Genomic DNA, 25,187 nt, shown 5'->3' on the forward strand with positions numbered 1-25,187 from the left:
AATGCAGGGAAGAAGAGCTCAGTGAAGAAACGTTCAGAGCTTTTCAGGTTGAATGAGCTTTTGCATCATGTTATCATCCTGCTGTAGATAAAGATACAGATTTAAGACTACATGGTCTTGTTTTGCCTCGCAGATTCTTTCCATTTAGAATAGACACAATCAATTTTATTCCTTTTATCATTAGTCTAATAAACAAAATCACAGGCAGCATCTCTGATCTCTTCCATTGGACCAATAATTTGTCTCGTTGTTTAACAAATTTATCATCGTATTTTGGCATCTGCAGATCCTGACACCTTGTCTGGTGTCAGCCAGATCCAAGTCATAGCCATAGTCATTATAAGCATGGGAATCACAGCACACTCATCTGTTGGTCTCCATGGTAACTCTCATCCCTCTTTGTTCATTTCAGAGGGAAATGGTCTACTCTTCCCGCGACTCCTCCCCAACTCGCCGCCTAAATACCCTTCCTTCCTCCACCGCCTCAGCATCCTCTGGGTCTCCTTCTCGCTCACGCCTCTCCTACAGCGGGGGCCGTGCTCCATCCTTCGGTGGATCCCATCCCCAACATGATCAGCCCCGACACCCACACCATCCCTCAGCCGGCCATGGTGCCAACGCCGGTCTTTCCCCTTCACCTAGTGCCATCCTGGAGCGCCGCGATGTCAAGCCTGATGAAGAGGTTTCTGCTAAAAACATGGCACTGATGAAAAATGAGGGGCTATATGCCGATCCCTACAGCTTGATGCACGAAGGCCGCCTCAGCATCGCTTCCACCCAGTCATTAGCTGCGATCGGAGACCCCTTTAGCTTCCCTGTTTCCGCTGGCCTGTACCGACGTGGCTCTGTGCGCTCCCTCAGCACCTACTCAGCTGCTGCTCTCCAGGGAGACCTGGAAGACTCGCTCTACAAGCCTGGAGGTTCACTATACTCAGACACATACTCTTCTGCCACTCTGGGCATGGGATTTCGCATGCCACCGTCATCCCCACAGAAAATCCCTGACATGCAGCTGAGGGACAGGGACTCTTATTCCAGCACACCCAGAGCCTCACCTGTCAGACAGAGTTTCCGCAAGGACTCTGCCTCTTCTTCTGTGTTTGTGGAGAGCCCGAAATCCAGGCCCAGCTCCAGTTCTGATCCTCTGTGTATAACAGCTGGACCTGGAGAGGGCAGCCGCACCACATCTGGTTTTGGGTCTTCGTTATCTGGGCAAGATTCTGACAGTAGCAGGTCAGTAAGAATCAGTGTGAATGTTTTCCTGTTTTTATTCATGTATTTTATTGTATCTTCTGATGCAGTGTGCATCAGGGGAAAAAAGCAAACAAACAAAAACAAAACCCTCAAAGTTACATATTTTCTCTGCCTGATAAAATTTTACAGATATTATTAATTCATGTTTAACAATCTTCTATTCAAATTTGCATATTTCACACCCCTAAGAACAAATATTTTTCTGTCTGCAAAGAATTCCAAGTGTTTTTTCAGCTCTTCGTTTGTGTTGAGTTCAGGGTTTTGTTTCACAGATGTGCTGTTTGTTATTTTCGCAGGGATCATCGCCTGGAGCGTATGGAGGCCATGGAGAAGCAGATAGCCAGTCTGACTGGCCTCGTCCAGAGTGTGCTGACCAGAGCACCAGACAGTGACAGCACGTAAGACTCTCCATTACAGCCCATTAACCCTCTGAAAGTCACAGATACAGCATTAGTTTGGACACAAAAACAGGATGATCGACAGGATTATTATCTATTATGAGAGCCATTAGAAGCTCCATAGCTGTGAAGTGGTGCATTACCTTGTGTGAGCACAGCACAAATTCAGAGCACTAAACATTAGCCACAGGGCACAATGCTGATCAGTGCACTGATAAATACAGACATCTCCTAGAGTCTTTCAGTAGATTTTGATTCCTTACACTGACCATTGTTATCAGGGCACTTTACTCTCACATATGCAGTAGACTTCATTAAAAAGGTGACAACTTGTTAATGTAATCAGTCTGATAGTATCCAGCACTGGTGCTTCTAGTGTTAGCACTGTAATTGCCTTGCCCTGTGGCCGTTGATCCTCAGATGTGGCCTGCTGCGTCTCTGCATGATGGCGGGCTGCCCTCCAGACCAAGGGACGGAGTTTTCACGGCCATTACCTTTCTCTTCCAGCGAGAAGACCGAAACCAACAGTGATGGCTCCGCCACTGGAAGTGAGTAAAGCAGCGTAATTGTTACCTGTGAACCCAACCGTTACTAAGCACTTCCTTTCCTGTGCTGTTTAGAATACTTTTATGGCTCGATTTCCCTGCTCCCTGTGCACGCACCCGAATGTACACAAACTAGCAATGGCGGTGACTTCCTGGTTTAAGACTAATATATGCCAACTTGGTAACTTTCTTACAAGAGGGCGGATAAGAGGTTAAGTTAAGAAATGTAGCATTGGTAATTGTTTGTTTGGAACTTTTAGTTCTACTCCAGCATTGTTCAAACAATGTGTTAGCTATCAAACTGCATGTGAATATGTAGTTATACAGTCTGACCCTGGAACTTAAACATGTTTATCTACATAAACAGTAATAGTGTCCTGTCCCAAGCAGAATTCAAAGAATTTTATTTCATTTTTGCTCTAGTGGGAATGTATATTGACATGTTAATGGGCCAAATATAGTGCATAATACACTGAGTCAGATGAAATATCTTTAATAAATCAGTGGTATGATAGGTTATATGGTAATACTTCCATGTATCGTAAATAGCGATCCTACACTGGCTGTGCATTTTTTATTATAAGCATTGCAAATCTAACAGCAGATTTAGCTTATGAAGTCATAATAATTCTCATGGACAGTTTTTCTTCTAGCTATCCAAAACTAACTGCATTACGCAGGAAAACTTGCCAGTGTTTATTTTAATTGAACCAAGTGAGTTCAGTGTTAAAGTCTCTTTGGACACTCTCTGAGACATTACATTTCCACCTCCTTCATAGTTCTTTTTTCTTTTTCTCTTTGACTGTCTTTGCTTTTCTGTCGCTTCTTAAGTGGAAGAGTTTAATTTAAAATGTCTAATATATCATTTGATAATCAAAATTAAGCATCAAATCAAGCATCAAATCGGGTTAATAGAATTGTTAAAGCTCGGTCAGATGAGAAAATTACTCTTTGGTTCTTTTGAGATTGTACCGCAAAGTTTTTTTTGCATTGCTAAGTACAAATACAGGAAAGCAGAGGCGAAATGCTAGACGGATCTGTCAGAGATTGAAAAATATACCTGGTGACAGGTCGTGAAATGTGTTAAATAAACTGAGATGCCAAATTGTAAACATAACCTCCAGAAAGAGGAAATAAGACAGCTTTGAAGTCTTTGGAAGGTTTATTCCTTCACTTGTGACTGTCTCTGCTGGCGGCATGTAAATTCAATTTTGTGTTCAAAGGTATTTTTCAAAATATCAGATATTCTATATAAGAAATAAATATTTAATCATAGAATTTGTTAAATACTGACAGGAGCTTTTCAGCTTTTGTACCCCGATAGGTACACTGGATGCATCCCTTTGATACTGTACAGTCATTCCTGTCTCTCCATAATTTTATAACCCTGTTGTCTTTGAAGCTTCCTCATGCATTGGATCACTGCCATAAGACTTATGCCATCATCACAGCCATTGTCTCTGCTATAGTCAATAAAATGTTCTCCGGGATCACCATTCTGTAAATCTAAACTTTCCTCTCCCTCTTTGTCTCTCTGCTACTCATTAATTTCTTGGTAACTGGCTCACTCTTTCTATATTCCAGCCGGACGACAGAAGAAGAAAGGTAGTTTCCATCTCCTACTCTATCACCCTTTTACTCCTTCCAGACATTTCTCATTGCTCCCTGACCTCTGTATGGGTGTGTGGTGTTGCTGGGTAGCTGGCAGTGTATATTCTCCTATTTATCTCCTGGTTGGTTTCCCAGAACGCAGACTCCCCTCGTTCTGTCTGTCTCTACTTTTTAAATTTCTGCTTGGTTATTCCTTTGCGAATTTCAGAGGTTTGTTCTGGCACACAGTGGAAAACTCTTTTGTGAGGGTGTGTGAATATGTGGTAGAATATCTGGTGGGTCAATGACCATACTCACAAAGGCCTATGTTCAGATAAGAGCATGGTTATCCCTGTGTGTCACTGCTGAATAGACTAATTGCACTTCTCTATGGGTTACTAATAGCATGAGCTCATATTTCTCCCACTGGGCAATTAGAGTTTTGTGAATATGGGACTTTTTTGTATTCACACACTATATCCTCTGTGTGTGTGCGCCCAGAGTTTCTGTATATGTAATTTTTTTGGCCTTTATGGCAAGTGTGTATTTGTGTTATTGTTTTACTGTGTGATGCTGGCTGGCTGCAACTCTCACCGGAGCATAACCCAACAAACTAACCGCTTTGTTTCCCAACGACCTCCCGGTGACCCCCGTTTCCTGCTCTGTGATTGGCAGCAAATACACCGTCGGCACCTCTAGCTCTGATGCCGCCGCCACCTTCTAACTCAATCCAGGTGAACAGCGTTGGTCGCTTGCAGATGCAGCTCCATCTTCACGGTCTGCAGCAAAACGCCAGCGACCTGCGCAAACAGCTCAACCAGCTACGCAAGATCCAGGTATTTAATATCCACGATTAAATGTTTTTAATTGGTTTGTCCTTTCAGATTAGAAAACTGGTTATTGTCTAGCTCTACGAACACCGTTTGTTTTCCTAAATATACCTTTGATATTCGAGTTTATATTTAATGTTTCCTGTCTCATCTAAATGATTATCGTAGCTGCCAATGGCACTCTGTGTTTGTGAACCGAGCTCTCTGTGGTTGTGTAATGAATCCCACTATGTAAGAACTACATAAAATTTATCTGGACACATCTAGTCCTCCTCCCTATGGAGGAAAATAATGTTTTCTTTCATCTTTTTTGTTAGTTATATTGTTGTTATTGCACAGCAGAAAAACAAATGCATATAAATATGTAATAAGGATAAAAAGAAACAGACATCTGATATTAATGCGATATTTTGAAATGTAAATTCACTGTGACAGTGGTATAACTCATCAAAACAAATTGTAAAAGGTGAACAATTATTAACACCCCCACCTCTACCCTAATAACATGCAAATGGTTATTTGTATTTGTATGTGTTGCTCAAGGCTTTGCAAATGTACGCTCTAAAAAAATCAGCAGCAGCATGCCTCGCCTGAGACACTTTACTGATGACTCTGCATATTACACAGTCTTGTGAGCAGTTGTTATTAACAAGTTTCTACTGAAGAAGTAGTCCTTAGGAAGAGTGTTGACAGCATGCTGAGTAGATTATTTAGAGAAACCAGGACACTGTTTCTGGGTTGAGATAAACCCATTTTTTACTGAAGCGAACTGGCATTATCTTGATCAGCGTGAATGATGTGCTAGTAGCATTTGTTTGGAGCATCCTTTTCCGTTTCGCTCCTTAGACCTGTCGAGATAGATGCAGAATTAGACAGAAAGCCACAAGAAGAGTTAACCAAAATGTGGAAATTAAGTCCTTTCTGTCTGAGTTTCATTTATCTCCGCTTGAAGTGGTGCCATGGTTACTGCAGGAGGAATTAGACAGAGATGAGATAAATGCTCTCACTTTCAGAGGAGTGAAGTTTCTTGCAGGAAAAGGAGTGAAAAATTGAGTAATGGAAGTGAGAGATGATAGGCATGTGGTGCTTTTATTTGTTCCGTAAGAGCAGTTGCAAGGCTGCTTTCAACTAGCGAAACAGTGAGATGGCGAGCCAAACACCAATGGTTGTGATGCACCGAAGAGAGAACAGTTTGCTGTTTGCGTGTCAGTGTGCCCAAGTGTGACCTCTGCACCTGGGCCTATATTGCCGCCCGTGCCGATGGCCAACAGCTTTAATTTTACATGTGAATGAATTATGCAAGAGGGTAAAGTAGAGACAGGCAACTGAGCAAGACAGAGGCAGCAGAGCATGCTATTTCTCTTGATGCATTAAACATTTTTCTTTAATGTGTTACTGTACTCCTTGCTTTTGGACTCATGCATCTACATCACTGCTGCTGGCAGTATATCAGGGAATACTGGGTAATTATAAATGTTAGCGATATTGTTGTCTTGCTTTACTTCCTGGAACAAAAGAATAATCAATTATTCATTTTTTCTTGCTTACTGGGTGATTTCATCTTGGGGAGTTGTGTTACATGCATAGTCCTGTAGAATATTCCTTTCATAACACTGAAAGCAAGTGGAGTTCATGCTTGGTGCATCTGTTTCATTTTCCTCAGGGTATTTCAGCCCTCTGTGTTTAGAACAATATTGTGTGCACATGCTAATGCAAATACAGACAGCAGAAAGTGAAGTATTGGCTGCATCTCAGAGTGGTTTTAAGAACATATTGTTCATTACATCATGAAGGCTAAAACTCACTAATATTGACTGGAAAATTAATATACATTAAAGGACAGAGTTAAGTGTTCTTCTCATGTGGAAGGTCATGGAGTAAAGATGCCAGAGAACCTGACCCCTCAAGGACAAGGTAGAAAAAGGTGTGCAGTTGTTGCAAATCACTGAAGTTTTCATTGTAAAGCCTTAGTCAGCTCCAGTTCTCCTCCTTAATGCGATAGTATTTTGTGATAAATGAAATAGCAGCTTTCATAACGCCAGCAAGCAATGCTCCAAAGACCAAGAAGGCTAACATTCCCACAGCTAATTTCCAAATATTTGCTGAGTGTACGTGTATTTCTGTGATGTTGTTTTTTAACGTGTGGCTTTTTTTTCATGCAGCTAGAGAACCAGGATTCAGTGCGAACGCTGCTGAAGCGGACAGAGGCGGAGCTGAACGTGCGTGTGACTGATGCCCTGAGGAAACAGGAGGATCCTCTCCAGAGGCAGCGCCTCCTGGTGGAGGAAGAAAGACTCAAATATCTCAACGAGGAGGAGCTCATCATTCAGCAACTCCAGTCAGTTACAGTACACGATTTGTTTCTTGGCAGTGCAGTGTATAACAGTTGTTGAGCAGTACACGCTTGATGATAGAAACCAGTGATAATTAAAAAAAAAAGGGGGTTTCCAAATATAGAAGAATCTATGAATGCAATCTGTGCTGTAGGTGAATACTGGTTGACATTTGTGTAGTTTAAGATGCGTTTTAACTTGTATTTTATAATTATATCAGACATAGCAAAATTCATGTCTCTTTTACGACACACTGATAGGATAAAGCTGTCGCTATAATTAAGCCCGGCACAGAGCAAGATGCTTATTAAGATCTGAGTTACACGACTGTCCAACAACTAATTAAACTGACTGCAAAATGAGAGCAAAGAGCTACCTTGAGATTTAATAATCAGATAACCTGCTTCAGTCTTGTATGTGGAAATTTGCTGGATCGCTCTGTGAGTCGAAGAAGACTTATTGAATGTCACTCGTTTCTGCACTTGGATTTTAGAATAATTAGTTGAACTGTTAGATGATCCCTGCTAATCGATGTCTGGTACTTTTCCTGGCTAGTGGCAGCCAATTATTTTGATTAATTATACACTGAATTTTTATTCATCATATGTCTTGAGGACCAGACTAGATCAACTCAACATTAGCGCTTAACGAATTTATATTTGCGTAGTTTACGTTTTCTTGAAGGCATCATATTATATAGCTATTTTAAAAGTTTCTTACTTCAGTTGCTGCATGAAACTTTCGAAAACTAATCTGTACCTCGTCCAGTTCAGCTTGCCCAAACTGTTGATCTAGTTCCCAGTTGATTGAGAGACAGTTTATTGGCAAAAGCATGGCTGAAACATGAATATCACGATTTTGAGATAAATATTCAGTCGAATCTAAGTGTGGTGGAGGAATCCCTGGTGTTCAGCCTTCTGTCTGTTCCATCTCAGCGACCTGGAGAAGTCGGTGGAGGAGATCCAGAAGGAGTCGTCTGTCAACCACAAGCTGGTGACAGTGCAGGAGCTGGAGGAGAAGGCCACTCTTCTGAGAAAGCTGGGAGAAACACTCACGGAGCTGAAAAGTGAGTCATTCTGGTGGATTCACTGTACACTGGCGCAAAAAGGAAAACACAGCCCTTTATGCTGGCAGACCATTTATAACGCCCTAGTTACTCATCAATGCACTGACTAACTTGTAGTCATGAACAGCCAATCTGTAGCACTTAATCACCCTCAGATTACTCATTGTCTCAATGAACTCAGTGACCATTTACCTAAATTGAAAAAGGTTATGGTTGCCTACCACAAAACATTTTGGACAAATGTAATAGATATTTTTTGTGTGATCACAGTTGGCTCCCTGTATTAATCTGTTGCTTTCCCCTAAAGATCAATTTCCAGGTCTGCAGAGCAAGATGCGGGTGGTGCTCCGGGTGGAGGTGGAAGCTGTCAAGTTCCTGAAGGAAGAGCCACACAGACTTGATGCCCTGTTAAAACGATGCAAGACTATAACTGATACCCTTGCTACCATGCGCAAGTATGACCTAGCACAACAATACCTACTTGGTTGTTTGTATTCCAGTAAAAAAACAACATTAAAGTCTAATAGCTGTCTTTACACTGAGTTTGAGATTTTAATAATCCTTTAAATACTGACAAGGAAGCACTTGTCCAGTAAATTCTTAAGCTCTTAAGTATGATCTGAAAGCTGTTAAATATGCCGAACACTGACTGACCTGTATCCACTTGTAATCAATTCCAGTCAGCCCAGTTTTTCCATTTGCACCTCTGCCAAAGGCATAATGTTTTCACCCCTATGTGCTGGTGTGTCAGCAGAACATTATGGATTTTCATAAATGAGGCAGTGAGAGAGGCCTTTGACCAAGAAAATTTATTAGATAATGTTGTTGATCCAGATCAGAAACTTTCATGCTTAAACATTTGCTGTTTTAAGTCAGAGTTCTGAGTTCATTAAGAGATATAGAAGTGATTTAAATCCATCAAGTGTGAAGAAAAGCAGTATTTAAGTGTGTAGTCAAGCTTCCAGTATTGTTGTACTTAATTGGCATTATTGAATGTCACACTGATGAATGTCCTTTTTAGTCACATGAGTAACAGTTTTAATTTTGCGGTTAGTATAGACTAGAGGACGTTGAAGGACTTTTTCCTTCAGCATGCCATTGTCTATCTCCTAATCAGCCCTGTGTCCAAAAAGCGCCTCACTCTCAGGCTTAATTAATCTCAGTGATAAAAGAGCTCATCTAATGTTGCTCTTTTCTTTCATCTTTTGGGTAGCAGTAAGTTGGCAAATGCATTCAGCAGCAGTGGAAGTTTTTATCCTTCAGCATTTAGTGTTTGGGGTCTTTTTTTAGCATTTGCAATTCTTTTTCATTTCGAGATCTGTATAATACATGTTTGTTGTTTGTGTTACATTTAAAAATGTTGATTAATTAATTCTTCTTCTGTCTTGCTAGACAAGCAAATGAGGGAGTATGGAAGAAGCAAGAAGACTTCACTAGTTCATCATCCAAGCACAACGAGGACTTGCGAAAGTTTGCAGACTTTGAAATCCCCACCAGCCCACCGCTCACCATCAATGATCTCGGGGGAGGCAACAGCTTGTCCAATTGGAGCCCTCACACCAGCCTCAGCCGTGGACATGGCAACCCATCCGGCCTTCACAAGGATAATCATCCTCCTGTTCCCCACAAGGGCAAAGCTCTGGAAGAGCTTGAGCGTCGTGCTGCTGCTGACAAAGCTTTGTCCATGGAGGTCCGACTGGTAGGGATTATTTCTGTTGTTTATTTACGTGTTTTTCACCATCTGCTGTAAATACTTTGTGATGCAAACCAATAAACCAGTGAGGCATGACTATAGTTTTGTGTTCATACACTGCTCACATCCACCTCTCAACTTCACAGGCAGCAGAGCGGGACTGGGAGGAGAAGCGGGCCAGTCTAACCCAGTACAGTGCTCAGGACATCAACCGTTTGTTGGAAGAGACCCAGGCTGAACTAATGAAGGCTATTCCAGATTTGGATTTTGCTGCCAAGCAGATTAAGCCCTCCTCCAACACACCATCAACACAGACCCCCCAGAGTGGGGCAGCGACCCCAGACCACCGTGCCAACAAGCCCCAGCACAAGCTTTCTGGGAAAGAGGGAGGGTCCAGGCGTGGCTCTGGTGAGATGAGGCTCAGGCTGCATTAGTATGATAGATCAGAGTTTTGTTTCATGGCATCCATTTTTTTTTTTAAATGAATCTAATTTTTAATTCTTCAATAAACAATCCCTGTTATGTAATCGGTTTATTAAACTGCATGTTAAAAACATACGGTTGTGCTTACATTATAGTAATTTGGGGCTTTTAATTGTTTCTTTAAACTGTTCTTTTTCCAGGGTTGATTGATTGAAGAGTATACATCTTTAATGACTTAAAGAATTTAATTTGAATGTATTTTGACCCTCACACAGGGTCAGAATTAAATATACATACTCAGTTATATACAAACACTCCACTAATACTTGTTAATTTTCCTTTTAAAGGTTAAAAGTTGCAGTTCAACTTTATGCTTGTTGTAGCCATCAACAAGTATGTAAAGCATACCATATGGTGTAATTCTGGCTGGATATTTGGCCATCCCTCTTCAAATTTCAAATTTCAAATTCAAATTTTATTTGTCACGTACACAGTCATACACAGTACGATATGTAGTGAAATGCTTGGACAACTGCTCGTGACCTAAAGAAAACAAAAAAGGAAAGGCTATGAATAAGATAGGAAATAAATATGAAAAATTAAAAAGGGTAAATTTAACTAGGAAGGAATAAAATATAAATTAAGGTTAAAAATGAAATAACTGTACAACACAAATTAGAATGAAGGGTAAATTTAACTGGGAAGAATAAGATAAAATATATAAATTAAAGTTGAAAATAAAATAACTGTACAACAAAATACACAATATAGAACTATATAAGAATGTATGAAGAAATCTAAATATAAATAAATATATACACAATAACAGCAGCTGTACAAGTATTAACCGGAAATGAAGAATATAGTGACCAGTGTTGTGCAAAAACAAAGTCCAGAAAGTCCAGTGTGTGTGTAAGAACCATATGTGTGGGTCAGTACTGTGTGGTGGTGTGATTGAGAGACCGTATCGCCTGCGGGAAGAAGCTCCTCCTCAGTCTCTCTGTGTTGGTCTTCAGGGAGCGGAATCGCTTTCCTGACCTCAACAGAGAGAACAGTCTGTTGTTGGGATGGCTGAGGTCCTTCACGATCTTCCTGGCCTTGGTCCAGCACTGCCTGCTGTAGATTGAGTGCAGGTCAGGGAGCTCGGAGCGGATGGTGCGCTCAGCTGACCGCACAACCCTCTGTAGAGCTCGTCTGTCCTGCATGGTGCTGTTCCCGAACCAGGTTAAGATGTTTCCCGCCAGGATGCTCTCTATGGTGCACGAGTAAAAGTTCCTGAGCACCTTGGAGGGCAGTTGGAAGTCTCTCAAGCGTCTGAGGTGGTAGAGACGCTGACGGGCCTTTTTCACCACGGTGTTGATGTGACAGGACCATGACAGGTCCTGCGTGATGTGAACTCCGAGGTATTTGAAGCTGTCCACTCTCTCCACTGGGCACTCGTTGATGACGGGGGTCTGGTAGTTCCTCTCCTGCTTAGTGCTGAAGTCCACTATCAGCTCCTTTGTCTTACTGACGTTTAGAAGGAGGTTGTTCCTCTGGCACCAGTTCTCCAGATTCCTAATCTCCTTCAGGTAGGCCGTCTCGTTGTTATCAGAGATCAGGCCCACCACGACGGTGTCGTCAGCAAACTTGATGATGGCGGTGGAGCTGGTAGTGGCCACACAGTCATATGTGTACAAAGAGTACAGCAGGGGGCTCAGAACACACCCCTGGGGGGCTCCAGTGCTGAGAGTGGTGGAGGCTGAGACATGTCCGCCCATCCTTACTGCCTGTGGTCTGCCAGTTAGGAAGTTGGAGATCCACTGACACATAGATGAGCTGAGTCCCAGATGCTCCAGCTTGGTGGTGAGTGTGGAGGGAATTATGGTGTTAAATGCAGAGCTGTAGTCTATGAAGAGCATTTTAACATAATTCCCCCTTCTAGTGTCCAAGTGAGTAAGTGATGTGTGGAGGAGATGAGAGATGGCATCGTCTGTGGAACGATTTGGACGGTAAGCGAACTGTAGTGGGTCCAGTGTGTCTGGTAGTGAAGAAATGATGAAGTCTCTGACCAGGCGTTCAAAGCACTTCATCACTACTGAGGTGAGGGCTACAGGGCGATAGTCATTGAGAGAAGCAGGGTGGGATTTCTTCGGGACAGGAACAATGATGGACTCTTTGAAGCATGTGGGGATCACCGACTGAGATAAAGAGATGTTGAATATCTCAGTGAACACAGGAGCTGAACACCTCTTGGTAGAACTGATAGAGTTTATTTCAAATGTTTGTTTTTTTTCTTGCCACAGACCTGGCTTAAAATTTTCAATTTCCATTTCTTTGAGTTTAGAGATTTGGGAAAGCCATTCCAGAAGCTTAATGTTTTATCCACTACAAAACCAGTTTTGATGCACGTTTGAGGTCATCGTCCTGTTGGAACACCCAGTTGTCTCTAGCTGTGGATTTGTGCAATGTGCTGGTACCACTGGAAGCAAAACAGCTCCAGAGCATGATGCTACCACCACCAAGCTTTACAGTTGATACAGTGATCATATTTTTAAAAGCCTCACCTTTACTCCTCCATACATAAGCTGAATTGGATTTATTGGCATGATATTGTTTTTAAATGTGTTGTGTTAATAATGTAATAATTCTTTCTAATGACATGTTACTGTGTTTTCAGATGAGCTGACAGTACCTCGGTATCGCACAGAGAAACCCTCCAAGTCCCCTCCACCTCCACCGCCTAGACGCAGTTTCCCCTCATCTCCCGGTGTGACCACTCGCAGTGGGGAGCCACTAATTCCTGGAAAAAGCATAAAGGTAACTGAAAAAAATAGTGCATTTAACAATTCCAGTGTTTTAATTCTCAAATCTACAAGTCATCATATTAAAATTCCCCTATTGATATATTTAAGACAAAATTGCAAGCTTCTCACACCAGCTTTGGACAAGTTCTTACCCCTTTTTGTTCTTGTGGCCCTAGAAGGCTGAATCTGAAGAGACAGAGGGACAGAAACCTCACATAAAACTGAGGAGGACCGTGTCCGAAAACCCTCGTCCGTCATCAACACCTCCCACACTGGCTTCTGAAGACAAAGAGGAGGGAGAGGGGGAGAAAATTGCTGCCGAATTGGAGGTAAAGAAAACACAAGGTTAATAATATCCCCAATAGTCCGTTGTTCATTAAAAAAAAACAAAAGGAATGTTTTTAGTATTCATGTTACGTCCACAATTTGGAGCAAGTCTTTGTGTGCACACAGGCAGACAATGTCTGTTCAGATATGCTCACCCTCATTACCACATGTTCAAGCAGCAGGTGCCATATGTCCCCAGCCCCTGGCACTGTGAGAGCCCAAAGATCACATACTGCTCACTCACACACATCATCACCCAGGGCTCACAGATCACAGCCAGACAGATGGATCCTGATAGCTGCTTGGACTGTGTTAGAGATGACCTGCTGAAACTGAATAGAGTAAAGACTCAACAGTAATTGAGTTCGATCATTCAGCTGCTGCTGTGTTTTTATTTTGCAGATAATGACAGTTTGTAACTTTCTTTTTTCCTCCTCAGCTATTTGAGAGAGCCCCACACAGGCTCTCTATGCCAGCTCCCCTTTCCCTGCTAGTTAGCCCATGCAGTATAAAAAGTTTACACCCATCCAGACTGGACCTGTGGCCCCCTGAGGCCTCAGGCTGTGAGGTAACCCTTTGGCTTACCCTGAGTTATCTACCTATTAAGTTTCCATCTCTTTACTTCTACACCTGCTACCACACACAAGAATTATTAACTACAACACCAGTTCCAAAAACTTGGGACACTGTATAAAATGCAAATAAAAACTAAAACTTTAAGGTAAAAATAAAAAGGAATTTGGAATTTGATGGCAGCAACATGTCTCAGAAGTTGGGACAGGGCAATGTTTGCAACTATGTAAGCTTATATATGTGGGAACTGAGTAGACTGGTTGCTTGAATATTGATGCCATGGGTCTTCTTTGTGGTATTTGTACAATATCTGAACTGCAAGCAGGCAAGTTCAGCACACGGACTCTATGAGCCTTACTGTTGAAATAAATGCAGTATCAAAGTAAGAGTGTGTGAACATTAGGTAAAAAGTGTTTAGGCTTAGATAAAAGCACATGTATATGTGTGGAATGAGGCATGTAAGAAAATGCTTTAAGTGCTCAAACTGAATAGAGCACAATAAGTAGTATTGGTGCGTTAAAAATCAGTATTACACTTTCCAGATGTGCAAACTGCTGAATCCATGGCAATAATGCACCATTATACCATCGGAGATGCAGGCTTTTGAACAAAACTCTGATAACAAGCCAGATGATTTCTCTTTTCTTTAGTCCAGAGGATCCGGCACCATGTTCTCCAAATCCAATTTCAAATTTCGATTTGTTTGACCACAGAACAGTTTTCTACTTTGCCTCAGTCGATTTTAAATTAGCTTAGGCCAAACGATAGTGGCATTTTCTTTTGGAGCATGTTCACATTTGGCTTCTTCTTTGCATCATAGAGTTTCCGCTTGTTTGCTGTGGATAACACAGCGAACTGTATTCACAGAGAATGCCACCTGAGGGCATCCAATATTGATTTTTGGCCTTGTGCACAGAGATTTCTCCAGGTTGTCTAAATCCTTTGATGATATACTGTAAAGGCTGAGCTATATAAAGACTTTCATTTTATTTTCAGGAACATGTTCCACATTTTTTAGATCCAGGTTTATGTAGATTGGCAAACCTCAGCCCTCCTTTGTTTCTGAGAAGGTCTGCATCTCTAAGATGCTCTTTCTGGCTTTTCTTGCACCTTTTTATTTCAGGTTAAATAATTTTGAGAAAAATACATTGGTTTTATGAATTGCAAATCATTGCTTTCTGGTTTTATTTCCATTTTACAAAGCATCCACACTTTTTCGGAACTGGGGTTATAGGCTGTCTTTTGTCTAGTGTTTCTGGGCAGGAGCTATACAGAGGTTTCTGCCAATAATGCGCTGCAAACCCAAAGCAATAACTGAAAGAGTCAGGTTTGTCTGACAGTGAGTAATTTGATTCAGTTTGAGTATGTTCATTAACAATCTTTCTAATCCTTTCCATTTATACCTGTTACACAACTTTTTAGAGATGTTTATAAAAGTCATCAGTCCTTAACAGGTATTTGCACTTATTAATAATATTGTGTTTTTTTGTGCGTGAGAGTCAGTATGTAAAGAATATACACTGAGCATCCTGGTAGCATTATCTACAAAGTAGGGGTGCAACGATACACAAAATTCACGGTTCGGTTCGATACTTTGGTGTCACGGTTCGATATTTTTTCGATACAAAAAAATGTTCATGCCTTTTTAATTTGTCATTTATTAAAATTATAAATATATATTTTAACTCAAAAGTACAGTTTTTAAATTTAATGTTGCTGAAACAAAAGTAATTAAAAAAATAAATATAATCTGATTGAGGAATCACTCATCTTTGGAAAAGAGAGTTTATTACAGAGAAATGGCTCTTTCCAAAATAAAAGCTATACTATACGCTTCTTCTGGGCTATATTCTCAGCAGCATATTGTAGCGGGTCAGGGCTGTTCGGGGTTCTGTTTGTACAGTTATGTTTTGTTTATGTTGCCATAGTGACGGGTGACGCCCTCTCGCTGCGACGGTGTGTCCTTCCGGGGTCAGAGGGCGCCCTGTGTGTTGTTGTTGTTGTTGCTGTGCGGTTGCCGCGGTGAGCAGTTAGCTAGCGGCAGTGTTCTTCTGCAGATGTCAATAAACGGCTGTGCTCCCTGGCTAGCTCATGGGAAGCAAGACCAAAGGACACCTCCGTCTCCTCGTTGTCTGAGCTCGCCACATTGGTGTCAGAAGTGGGATGATGGTGACACCCCATGTTCTGACCCGAGTGACTTTTCCCCCGCCGGTCGTGACCGGCCGGTGCGCCAAAAGAAGGCACCTGGACATTTACAAAGTGAAAGCAAAAAAACAAGCGCAAATTCAAACGCGATTTCAATATGTCACATATTGACAGTGGCTCACCGATGCCAATGACATAATTACCCAGCTACATTTCCGAAAGAATGCAAAAGCATTGACATATATTTTTCCTTCCTACAATAGCCCGACGGGCAGGGCAGAGATAGATTTTGGTAGCCCGACTGGAAAAATCGCTAGCCCGACGTCCCGGGGCTAGCGATTTTGCAAACCCTGTGTTACAGGCATGGCCCTTTAAGGATGAAGCCTGATGGGAAATGTATTCGGGATGTGTGTCGGGACTGCCTGGTGTGTAAGTAACGGTTAGCTACAGAAGAGACGAAAAGAAAATAAATAAAAGGAATATAATAACTCCCTCGACAGCCAGAGTTGTGTCGGCGATGCTCGCTGTGAGTAAACTGTTTCAGCCCACTGTACGCGGTGTTCATGCCTTAGAGAAGAAATAAAGTTCGGTGAAGCAGTTTCCTACGCCTCCTTCGATCTTTTTGCTAGCAGAGTTGACCTGTATAGTAAGCTGTTGCCGGCTATGAGTCAGTTACGGAACCTTCAAGTAACTGCCAGAGGTTTCCTTACTACGGTTCGGGGCCGCGGATCTGGCGCGGTAACACCTGTATCTGATTGAGGAATCACTCATCTTTGGAAAAGAGAGTTTATTACAGAGAAATGGCTCATTCCAAAATAAAAGCTATACTATACGCTTCTTCTGGGCTATATTCTCAGCAGCATATTGTAGCGGGTCAGGGCTGTTCGGGGTTCTGTTTGTACAGTTATGTTTTGTTTATGTTGCCATAGTGACGGGTGACGCCCTCTCGCTGCGACGGTGTGTCCTTCCGGGGTCAGAGGGCGCCCTGTGTGTTGTTGTTGTTGTTGCTGTGCGGTTGCCGCGCTGGGGCCCGTTCTTCGTACCTCGCTAAGTAGGTTAGCCGGATTAGATTGTTGACGATTTCGCTGATCCTGGATCAGTCGGTTCCCCGAAGCTCATCCGGGACTTGCTGTCATAGCAACAGAGCCGTAAGCGTAAACCTGCTCGGGAGCAGGTTTACTTTATGTAAACAGGATTAGATCGCGGCCACGCAGGTATGTCCGCGTCATCATACGAAAGCAACAGCGATAAATAAATAACATCAATGTAACTAAAGATAATGCAGCACTTGATCCTTTTATTGATTTCACACAGATACATACAGGTCATTTCCTAAAAAAGGGAAATGTACTATTAACATTCTATTACATGTATGTGATTATTACAGATGTAATTCATATTTCAGAGTAGTAATTGTAAATTACTTCGTGTAATCAAGATGAGAGACCACGGCTATAAAAGCCAAGGTGGATTTGGGAAGCCTGTCGCAGCCATGTCCTGTCCGTATACGCGAGCAACCCATTGCGGAAGGTGCAAGATTGATAAGGAGAGTCCTCAGAATTCAGCATATATTGCGGGACAGACAGGATCCTTTAGCTCAGCGCGACAGTGTGCTCATTGAGAGATATCGATTTTCCCGTGAGGATATTATTTACTTAACCAACTTGTTGACGAGGGGGTGCAGGACCACCACCTGTCTTTTTTTGCTCTGCCCTTTTCTTGGTTGCTGTTATAAACAAACAAACAGATTATTTCAGGGTCTCTTTCCAAGAGACTAAAAGCAATATAAGTGATAAATATTACCATTCTATAGAATATTCTTATATTTCACTTTTACTTGTTCCCATGTTCTAGTGGGTCCTGTTGTGGCTCTAATGTGAAAGAGGATATAATATAACAATATAATATAATGTAATATAATATTGGATAATATAGTGTAATATAATAAATCTACCCTACCGCCTACTGGTGTTGGCCAGAGGGGCCGATGGCGCGATATGGCAGCCTCGCTTCTGTCAGTCTGCCCCAGGGCAGCTGTGGCTACAACCGTAGCTGCCTCCACCAGTGTGTGAATGTGAGAGTGAATGAATAGTGGCATTGTAAAGCGCTTTGGGTGCCTTGAAAAGCGCTATATAAATCCAATATATTATTATTATTATTATTAAATTACTTACGAGTTTAATTTGTCAGCAACTTTCTGCCAGCCCTCTCTCCTTGCTTTTGCAGCCTTTGCAGTGTTCCCTTGCGTTCTGATTAAACTCTGAAACTCCTGAAATCCCTCACTCAGGAGTTCTTGCTCTGCTGCCGAAAAATACCGAGCCGAGCGCACTCCTTCGACATTTTCGCCGACCAATCAGAGGGTTGCCGATCAATGTTTCTACTATCGATGCGTAGCCCCTTTTACGACACCCAGTGATGTCACATTACTGCGTCCAGCTGTAGTAATCGTCAACAGCAGGTGTGTTCGGGGAACCGGATTAGCGAGCTCACGGTTAGCGCGATGATTTGATCTTGGATGTAGTAAGCGACGTACGAAGAACGGGCCCCTGAGTAGTTAGCTAGCGGCAGTGTTCTTCTGCAGATGTCAATAAACGGCTGTGCTCCCTGGCTAGCTCACGGGAAGCAAGACCAAACGACACCTCCGTCTCCTCGTTGTCTGAGCTCGCCACATTGGTGTCAGAAGTGGGATGATGGTGGCACCCCATGTTCTGACCCGAGTGACTTTTCCCCCGCCGGTCGTGACCGGCCGGTGCGCCAAAAGAAGGCACCTGGACATTTGCAGGACTTTGTGTGGGGTAATGGGGTCGTCGGGGACGACTGACCCCTTAGGTGGGGGCTATGCAGTGGGTCAGCGCTGTTCGGGGTTCTGTTTGTACAGTTATGTTTTGTTTATGTTGCCATAGTGACGGGTGACGCCTTCTCGCTGCCACGATGTGTCTTTCCGGGGTCAGAGGGCGCTCTGTGTGTTTTTGTTGCTGTGCGGTTGCCGCGCTGAGCAGTTAGCTAGCGGCAGTGTTCTTCTGCAGATGTCAATAAACGGCTGTGCTCCCTGGCTAGCTCACGGGAAGCAAGACCAAACGATATCTCCGTCTCCTCCTTGTCTGAGCTCGCCACAATATTAAACATATCAGGTCCCCATAAGGAGAATCATGTGCTAACGGCTGTCTAAATGACTCGGGTAAAGTTTGTAGCATGCATGCTTGTTGTTTTTGTCTGCTTCCACTTGTCTTTGCACTAGGATGATGTCGGCGTAAATGTGCAGTCATATTCGTTGTGTTCCCACTAGTGCTGTCAGCGTTAATCTCGTTGAAATGACGTTAACGCCACAACACGGCAAATCTCCGTTAACGAGCTACCCCTGCGTGGGGCTAGACGGCCAACACGTTAACGAGCTAACTGCGCTAACACACTAGTTCCCACCCATGTAATTGAGCATTGCGTGGCACATCCAACATACTGTTTTACTTTAGTCCATGACGCGCTTACCTTCAGGGTCATACATCACATGAAAACCAAAATAATTCCAAACGCCAGATCTGAATGAGGGTGGGGGAGGTTCAATTTGCCATGTTGCAAGGAGAGCTTAACTTCTGTCTCGCTAGCTTGCCCTGCGCTCTTCCTTCTGCTCGACAGTGCAGCCTAGGCGGAGTAGTCGAACGCAGATTCACTGAGCGCTCAACACAGACAGCATCGTCAGAAGGAAAGTTGATAAAATAAATTACAAATTTTGTATTGTTCGATACATATGCGTACCGAACCGAAAGCACTGTATCGAACGGTTCAATATCAATACGAGTATCGTTGCACCCCTACTACAAAGGTATTAGATACAATGTGATAATATTTCTTTCATGCTCTCTGATGTGCTTGGGTGTTTTTAATGCCATGGTTTGTAATCTCACTTGAAGTTTGTGCTTGGAGTGTGTTTAAATTGAAAACTCAAGTGCTTTCTTCATTTATAGGCAGGGCACATGTCTCCTGTCCCCCACATCGTGTTGACAGATTGCTGTCCTGCTTCGCTCACAAACTCAGAGGATCCTGTCAGAGATTTGGGGAATGACCTTGTGGAGGGGACTCAATCACAAGATTGGACTGGTCATCATTCAGTCGGCAAGACTATAATTTCAAGGGGAAAGCATTCAGGGGGATTTGAAAGTCCTCCACAGCGAGAACAGTGTTCGGATAGTGAATTCAAACAGGAAGTTGCCCTGCTGGTGACAGATCTGGGCATGAGAGTGGTGTCTCCTCTTGAAGCCCAAGAGCTCAGTGAGACTAAAGGAGATGTTCTTCACACTCTAATCATCTCACCGCAGACTAAGGAACTGTCTGAAACTCAGCTGAGTCACCGGCCTCTGCTAGTGCTCTTCAGGGTACAAAAAACTGTCAAAGAGGCCTACGAACTACTGTATTCCCTTGTGGCATCATTCGAATTAAAATTCTCCCATGCCCCAGACCAGCAGATGCCTCTAGCTGAGGCTCTCAGAAGCGGCATAGAGACAGGGGCTAGCATGCTGACATTTCACCACAAACCTGAAATTAGGTTAATGCCTGAGCTGAGCTCAGTAAGCAGTACTCTTAACTCTAATGGGTCAATTAGGTCTGCGGACACTCAGAGGAGAATGACAGAAGATGTCCGACGCACCACCTACAAGAGGCTGGACAGCTTGGAGGAGACTATTCGAGAGCTGGAAAACACATTGATAGAGATCAGTGGTCATGCTACTAGAGAGCAGCTCTACAGTCAGACAATCATCAACAGTAGCCCTGTACCGACGACTGGTAGTCCAACTGAGGCGAAGAAGCCGCCACTCCCACCCAAGCCATCCGCCTCGAGTCCATCATCAATCCAGGTTTTTGCTTACACCTCCTGTGTCCATTCCTGCTCTGAAGCAGCATCCTCTTTTTTTCTTCACTTCTTCTCTGTGGATGGCAGTTGGAAATTCACTTTCCAGCTTCTGATGTCTGCTCCCTGATTAAATCGGCATGCGACTGTATTTGAAATCGAAACCGTGCAGAGGGGACAGACAGCAGACTTCCTACCTACTTGTCTGTTCTGTGATTAGTGCTGGGGCTGCTCTCCTGCTGAGCTCAGAGTTGTTAATTGTTTTTTATTGATCTGTCCCGGTATCTCCTATCTGTCTGAGTCTAGCTAATTTTGCCTTTTGTTACACCAAGAGGCAATAAAAAATAAATGCATTTTCCTCTTCTCCTTTTCTGCTCTTTACTGGTTAGTACGATCTAATTCATTTAATTTCTTATCTTAGTTCTGCCCTGAAATCCAACTTTCTTTTCCTCACTAATCGTCTTAAGCACAAAGCAGTACAACTGCGGTTGTACTTTATTAAAAGGTAGCGCGAGGACATATTTACATTAAGCTGTATCTTCCATCATCCAGCATCATTTTGTTGTAAATTATGTTCTTTTTGCAGCAGCTGTTTTGACGTGTCATTGCAAGCTAAACAGACACATTATTAATGAGTTTAAGAATCTGTACATAGGCCAGGTCCTGGTATTGTTCATGTTGGCCTACTTAAATGCCCTGCTGTGACAAGTCAGAATGGCAGAGTGGCTATGCTTACATGGAGCCTAATATTTCTATTCTGTGAATGTTCACTTTAAAAGACCAAACACAGTAGAAGTTCCCCATATGAACACCTCAAGCGCAATAAACAGGACGAGGCTTTTTAATGAGCTCAATTTAATTGCTGCCCTTTCAAATCATTTCAATGCAAGGAATGAAGAGTAACACATTTACAGCAACTTCTGCCCTAAACAGATGTGAGAAATCCTTTCTCGGGGAGCTATTCAGACATGCGTCACAGATAAAAGAGCCACTGACAAATGCAGATGCAGCACTTTTGCGACATTGTTTTGATTAAGTGCGTATTCATCCATCCACATAAATTTACAACGCTTGTAAACAGCTGACCCAAAATGTTTAATCATAAGGACATAAACAGACATTTAAACTGTTTAGCTGCTTTCAAATAACGAGGTAAAACTACAAAGAGCAAATTCGATCTAATAAGTTTAAAAAACAAAAGATTTCTTACCAAAGGCTAGTATCATGTCTAATATACTTCACATTAATATGTACTGACTATGTGCTGAACTCTATTACCAGATGTTGTCAGTGGCCTGGCTTTAGCTCACCTCCAGCTGACCGCTACACAACAAAAGATTAGTAATTATCAAAAGCATTCCTGTGTCAGCTGCCACTCGTCTGAGAGGTCTTGACAGCTTGCGTAGCACTCCCTGTTACTCTGATTGTAGCCTACCACTCAGGGCAGGGCTGCAATATTTGACAGTCACACTGTCATGGTGAGTTTTAGCCCTCTGATGTAGAGCCAGAAAGCACTCCCATGGGCACGGCTGCGGATTACAGAGTCTTCACACATTATTTCATCACTCCAACTTCAACCACGTTCATCATTTCAACATGACCCTTCTTCCAACTCTTGTCCAACATTTGCTGGCACACTTACCAAATTCACACTGACGAGAAATCTACTTTCAGAACCCATTAGAGTTTAGTTTTTAATTAGCACATCAAACAGCAAGTTTACTTGCAAATTTTATGATCTAATTTTAAAATTCTGCTTCTTGTTAAAGGATTTGGCGCAGAAGGAAGGTGGTTACAAGTCTTTCTTCTCTGATTTAATGTAGTAGGGGTAACTGACTATTTGATATTAGGGTTAATCTTTTGTTAGTTTTCCTTTTAGCTAATGTCTCTGTGTGCAGATGAGGCACAGTTGGATGGAAATTTGACTGGATGTGTATTTGTTTTCCTGTGTATTAGAGAGAGTCAATAGAGTAACTCAGCAGGAAAGATCATTAAGCACGCTGCCTCGTGGATCCTGTGGTGAGGCTAAGCTACGCAACGTCAGTTTTGATGCCGCATTTCTATATTCTGGTCTTTGTCATCTTCTGCTGATAGATAGTGAAACTCTGTGAAGTGGATAGTTCCATTTTATACCAACTATAAGCTGAGGTCTTAAAAACCTTATTAGTCTCAAGAGAAAGACTTGATAAAGGCTGGACTCAAACTCTGTAGTAAGTAGATGTGTGTCTGAGGCTTAAATCGAATACACTGTAGAGGGGAAGTGAAATCTACAGACATCTGATGTGTGACAAAGTGTTATTAATGGTTCTCCTCTGTTCTTCTCTTGTTTATTCTATTCTTAGGGAGGAACTATTTCAGGTAGCGGGAAGTTTCTCCACTCCTCGGCTGCCTCCAAACTGAAGCACCTGCAACAAAACAGCACAGAAAAGACTAAAAGTGGCAAAAGAGAGGACTTCATGAAGGTCCAGGGCCAGCAACAGGTACAATTTGCCTTTGTTTTGCGCTGTTGAGGCCAAAACGCACTTGATCTGGCAGAGTCTGTGCATGATCCCTAAGATGGACAAGTTAGCTTTTAGGTATAACCATCTTAAGCACTTAATGAAGGCATATAACAAAATTGAGATATAAAAAACATGAAAATTACAATAATGATCATTATTGAATCGTACTGCCTTTATGCCCACAGAGTCACTGCAGTTGAAACTGTCAGAGGTTCAAAGAGAAATATGAAACTATCATTCTTAGTAAAATGCAACTGAAATATATAAAATCAAAGGTTTATTTATTGAAGTATGTAATTATTAGGGGAAAATGCCATATATACTGAATGTATACCAATAAAGTACATTTAATTTGACCAGATTCTGTTAAATTTCCTCTTTTACATTATACTTATGTAGTCATATCAGCATTTTGGGCATAAATATTTTTTGGAGTGCAAAAATCTGGGCCTACCAAAAATCAAGATAGAAAGGATAGTATTGATTTTGTTCTGTATTTAAGCAAATATAATTGCTTTCTTCCTCAAATAGAGACATATTTTGCGTTAATGTTTACGCCACCTCCCCAACAACTTCAGCAAGCCTTCGTTCAGAGTTATTTTCTCGAAAGCAAGTGTGTGTGCATCCATTCACGTAATCCACTCTGCACCAGATCAAGATTAAATGGGCCTTAACTACCACTCTTCACTGCCACTGGATCCTTTCTGTGCCCCGCAGAACCACTGTCACTTTTCAGCGTGATACATTCCTCGCCCTCTGTGTATTACAGTCTGTGTAACATTCAAGATGCAAACTTAGCAGACAGCAGAAGCGATGAATTGAATTCAAAGCCAGTTTTGCCATAAACCTTTTAATGTCACATTATTGTGACAGGCTCATCATCACAGGAATGCTCAATTGGATCAAAGGATTTTCTGCAGGCACTGTCCCACAGAGAGATGCATGTCACACAGGTTAGAGTGATGAAGGATTAGCACTTTAATTACCTAAGCAGTGTTTCATGTCTGAAAGTCTTAAGTGGCTTCTAATTATATAATTTAAACCTATTAAAGTGTTGTTATGTATTAGCATTATGGGCGTGCTTGCATCTTTAACAGGTCTTCACTTCTGTTTTTTTCTGAACTCTGACAGAAAATTGGGTATGAAGAAACTCTTAAAAGCGCTTGAGTTTAATTTATAAAACTTCATAAACTCTCTCTCTAAGTATTTGTTGTTATGCATATGCCTGACAGCTGGCTTTTCATTCTTTTTTCAGTCTCTAATATGCTGGCATTTTAGAGGTTTAAAGTACAGCAAAAGACTGGACATAAGGATGCTAGATGGCCTCTAGAGGCAAAGAAATTGAACTGTTGGAGCATGTCGGTCAAGTAAAGCCAAGAGAAGATTTTTACAGCATGCCGGTGCACAGGAGGGGAAAAAGGCTTAATGTCAATGTAATTTGAAAAATAACCGAAGCAGTGAAGTGCACCTAAACCTTCATAACCCACAGAATTTGACAGAGCATTCAGACACAAATTCAGTCTTAAAGATTGAAAAATGAATGCGTTAGGCAGACAGCCAGAGACTTGAGACATGGAGGGGTTTGGTTGCCTCATACTGAGAGAAGATTGAGAAGAATCTCTACAGAGCCATGTAATAATCACCCCTTGAGTCACTGGCAATCACCGATTATTCATTATGAAGAGGGCAGTTCTCTTTCCACCATAAAGTCTTTCAGGTTTCCTCTTCTTTATGTCTTTTTCTTCCCCTTTCCGCTTTCTCTACTCTGCAATTTATGCATGCTGGCCCTTTCTCCGTTTCACTCTTCCTCTGTCAGTCTCGCTCATTCCCCGAGATTTGGAAGCTGAGTGGATGCCTACACTTGTGTAATGAAAGCAAAA

At 42.2% G+C, this 25,187-nt stretch overlaps 1 protein-coding gene across 1 annotated transcript in view; it reads left to right on the forward strand.

The window, feature by feature from the left end:
* Positions 1-25,187, forward strand: part of srcin1a (SRC kinase signaling inhibitor 1a) — a 51,871-nt gene that overhangs the window by 21,609 nt on the left and 5,075 nt on the right. The window contains exons 7-21 of the mRNA XM_085405361.1: positions 413-1,233; positions 1,551-1,652; positions 2,073-2,200; positions 3,782-3,802; positions 4,463-4,623; positions 6,780-6,955; positions 7,886-8,016; positions 8,324-8,471; positions 9,409-9,715; positions 9,856-10,117; positions 12,792-12,931; positions 13,095-13,247; positions 13,685-13,813; positions 19,926-20,813; positions 23,149-23,286. Of these exons, the coding sequence (XP_085261487.1) occupies positions 413-1,233; positions 1,551-1,652; positions 2,073-2,200; positions 3,782-3,802; positions 4,463-4,623; positions 6,780-6,955; positions 7,886-8,016; positions 8,324-8,471; positions 9,409-9,715; positions 9,856-10,117; positions 12,792-12,931; positions 13,095-13,247; positions 13,685-13,813; positions 19,926-20,813; positions 23,149-23,286 (3,705 nt within the window). The remainder of the gene's footprint in view (positions 1-412; positions 1,234-1,550; positions 1,653-2,072; positions 2,201-3,781; positions 3,803-4,462; positions 4,624-6,779; positions 6,956-7,885; positions 8,017-8,323; positions 8,472-9,408; positions 9,716-9,855; positions 10,118-12,791; positions 12,932-13,094; positions 13,248-13,684; positions 13,814-19,925; positions 20,814-23,148; positions 23,287-25,187) is intronic.

The sequence above is a fragment of the Rhamphochromis longiceps genome, linkage group LG4 (genome assembly GCF_057381845.1).
Source record: "Rhamphochromis longiceps isolate RC_006_pf linkage group LG4, R_longiceps_female_GT1.1, whole genome shotgun sequence".
Taxonomy (NCBI): Eukaryota; Metazoa; Chordata; class Actinopteri; order Cichliformes; family Cichlidae; genus Rhamphochromis; species Rhamphochromis longiceps.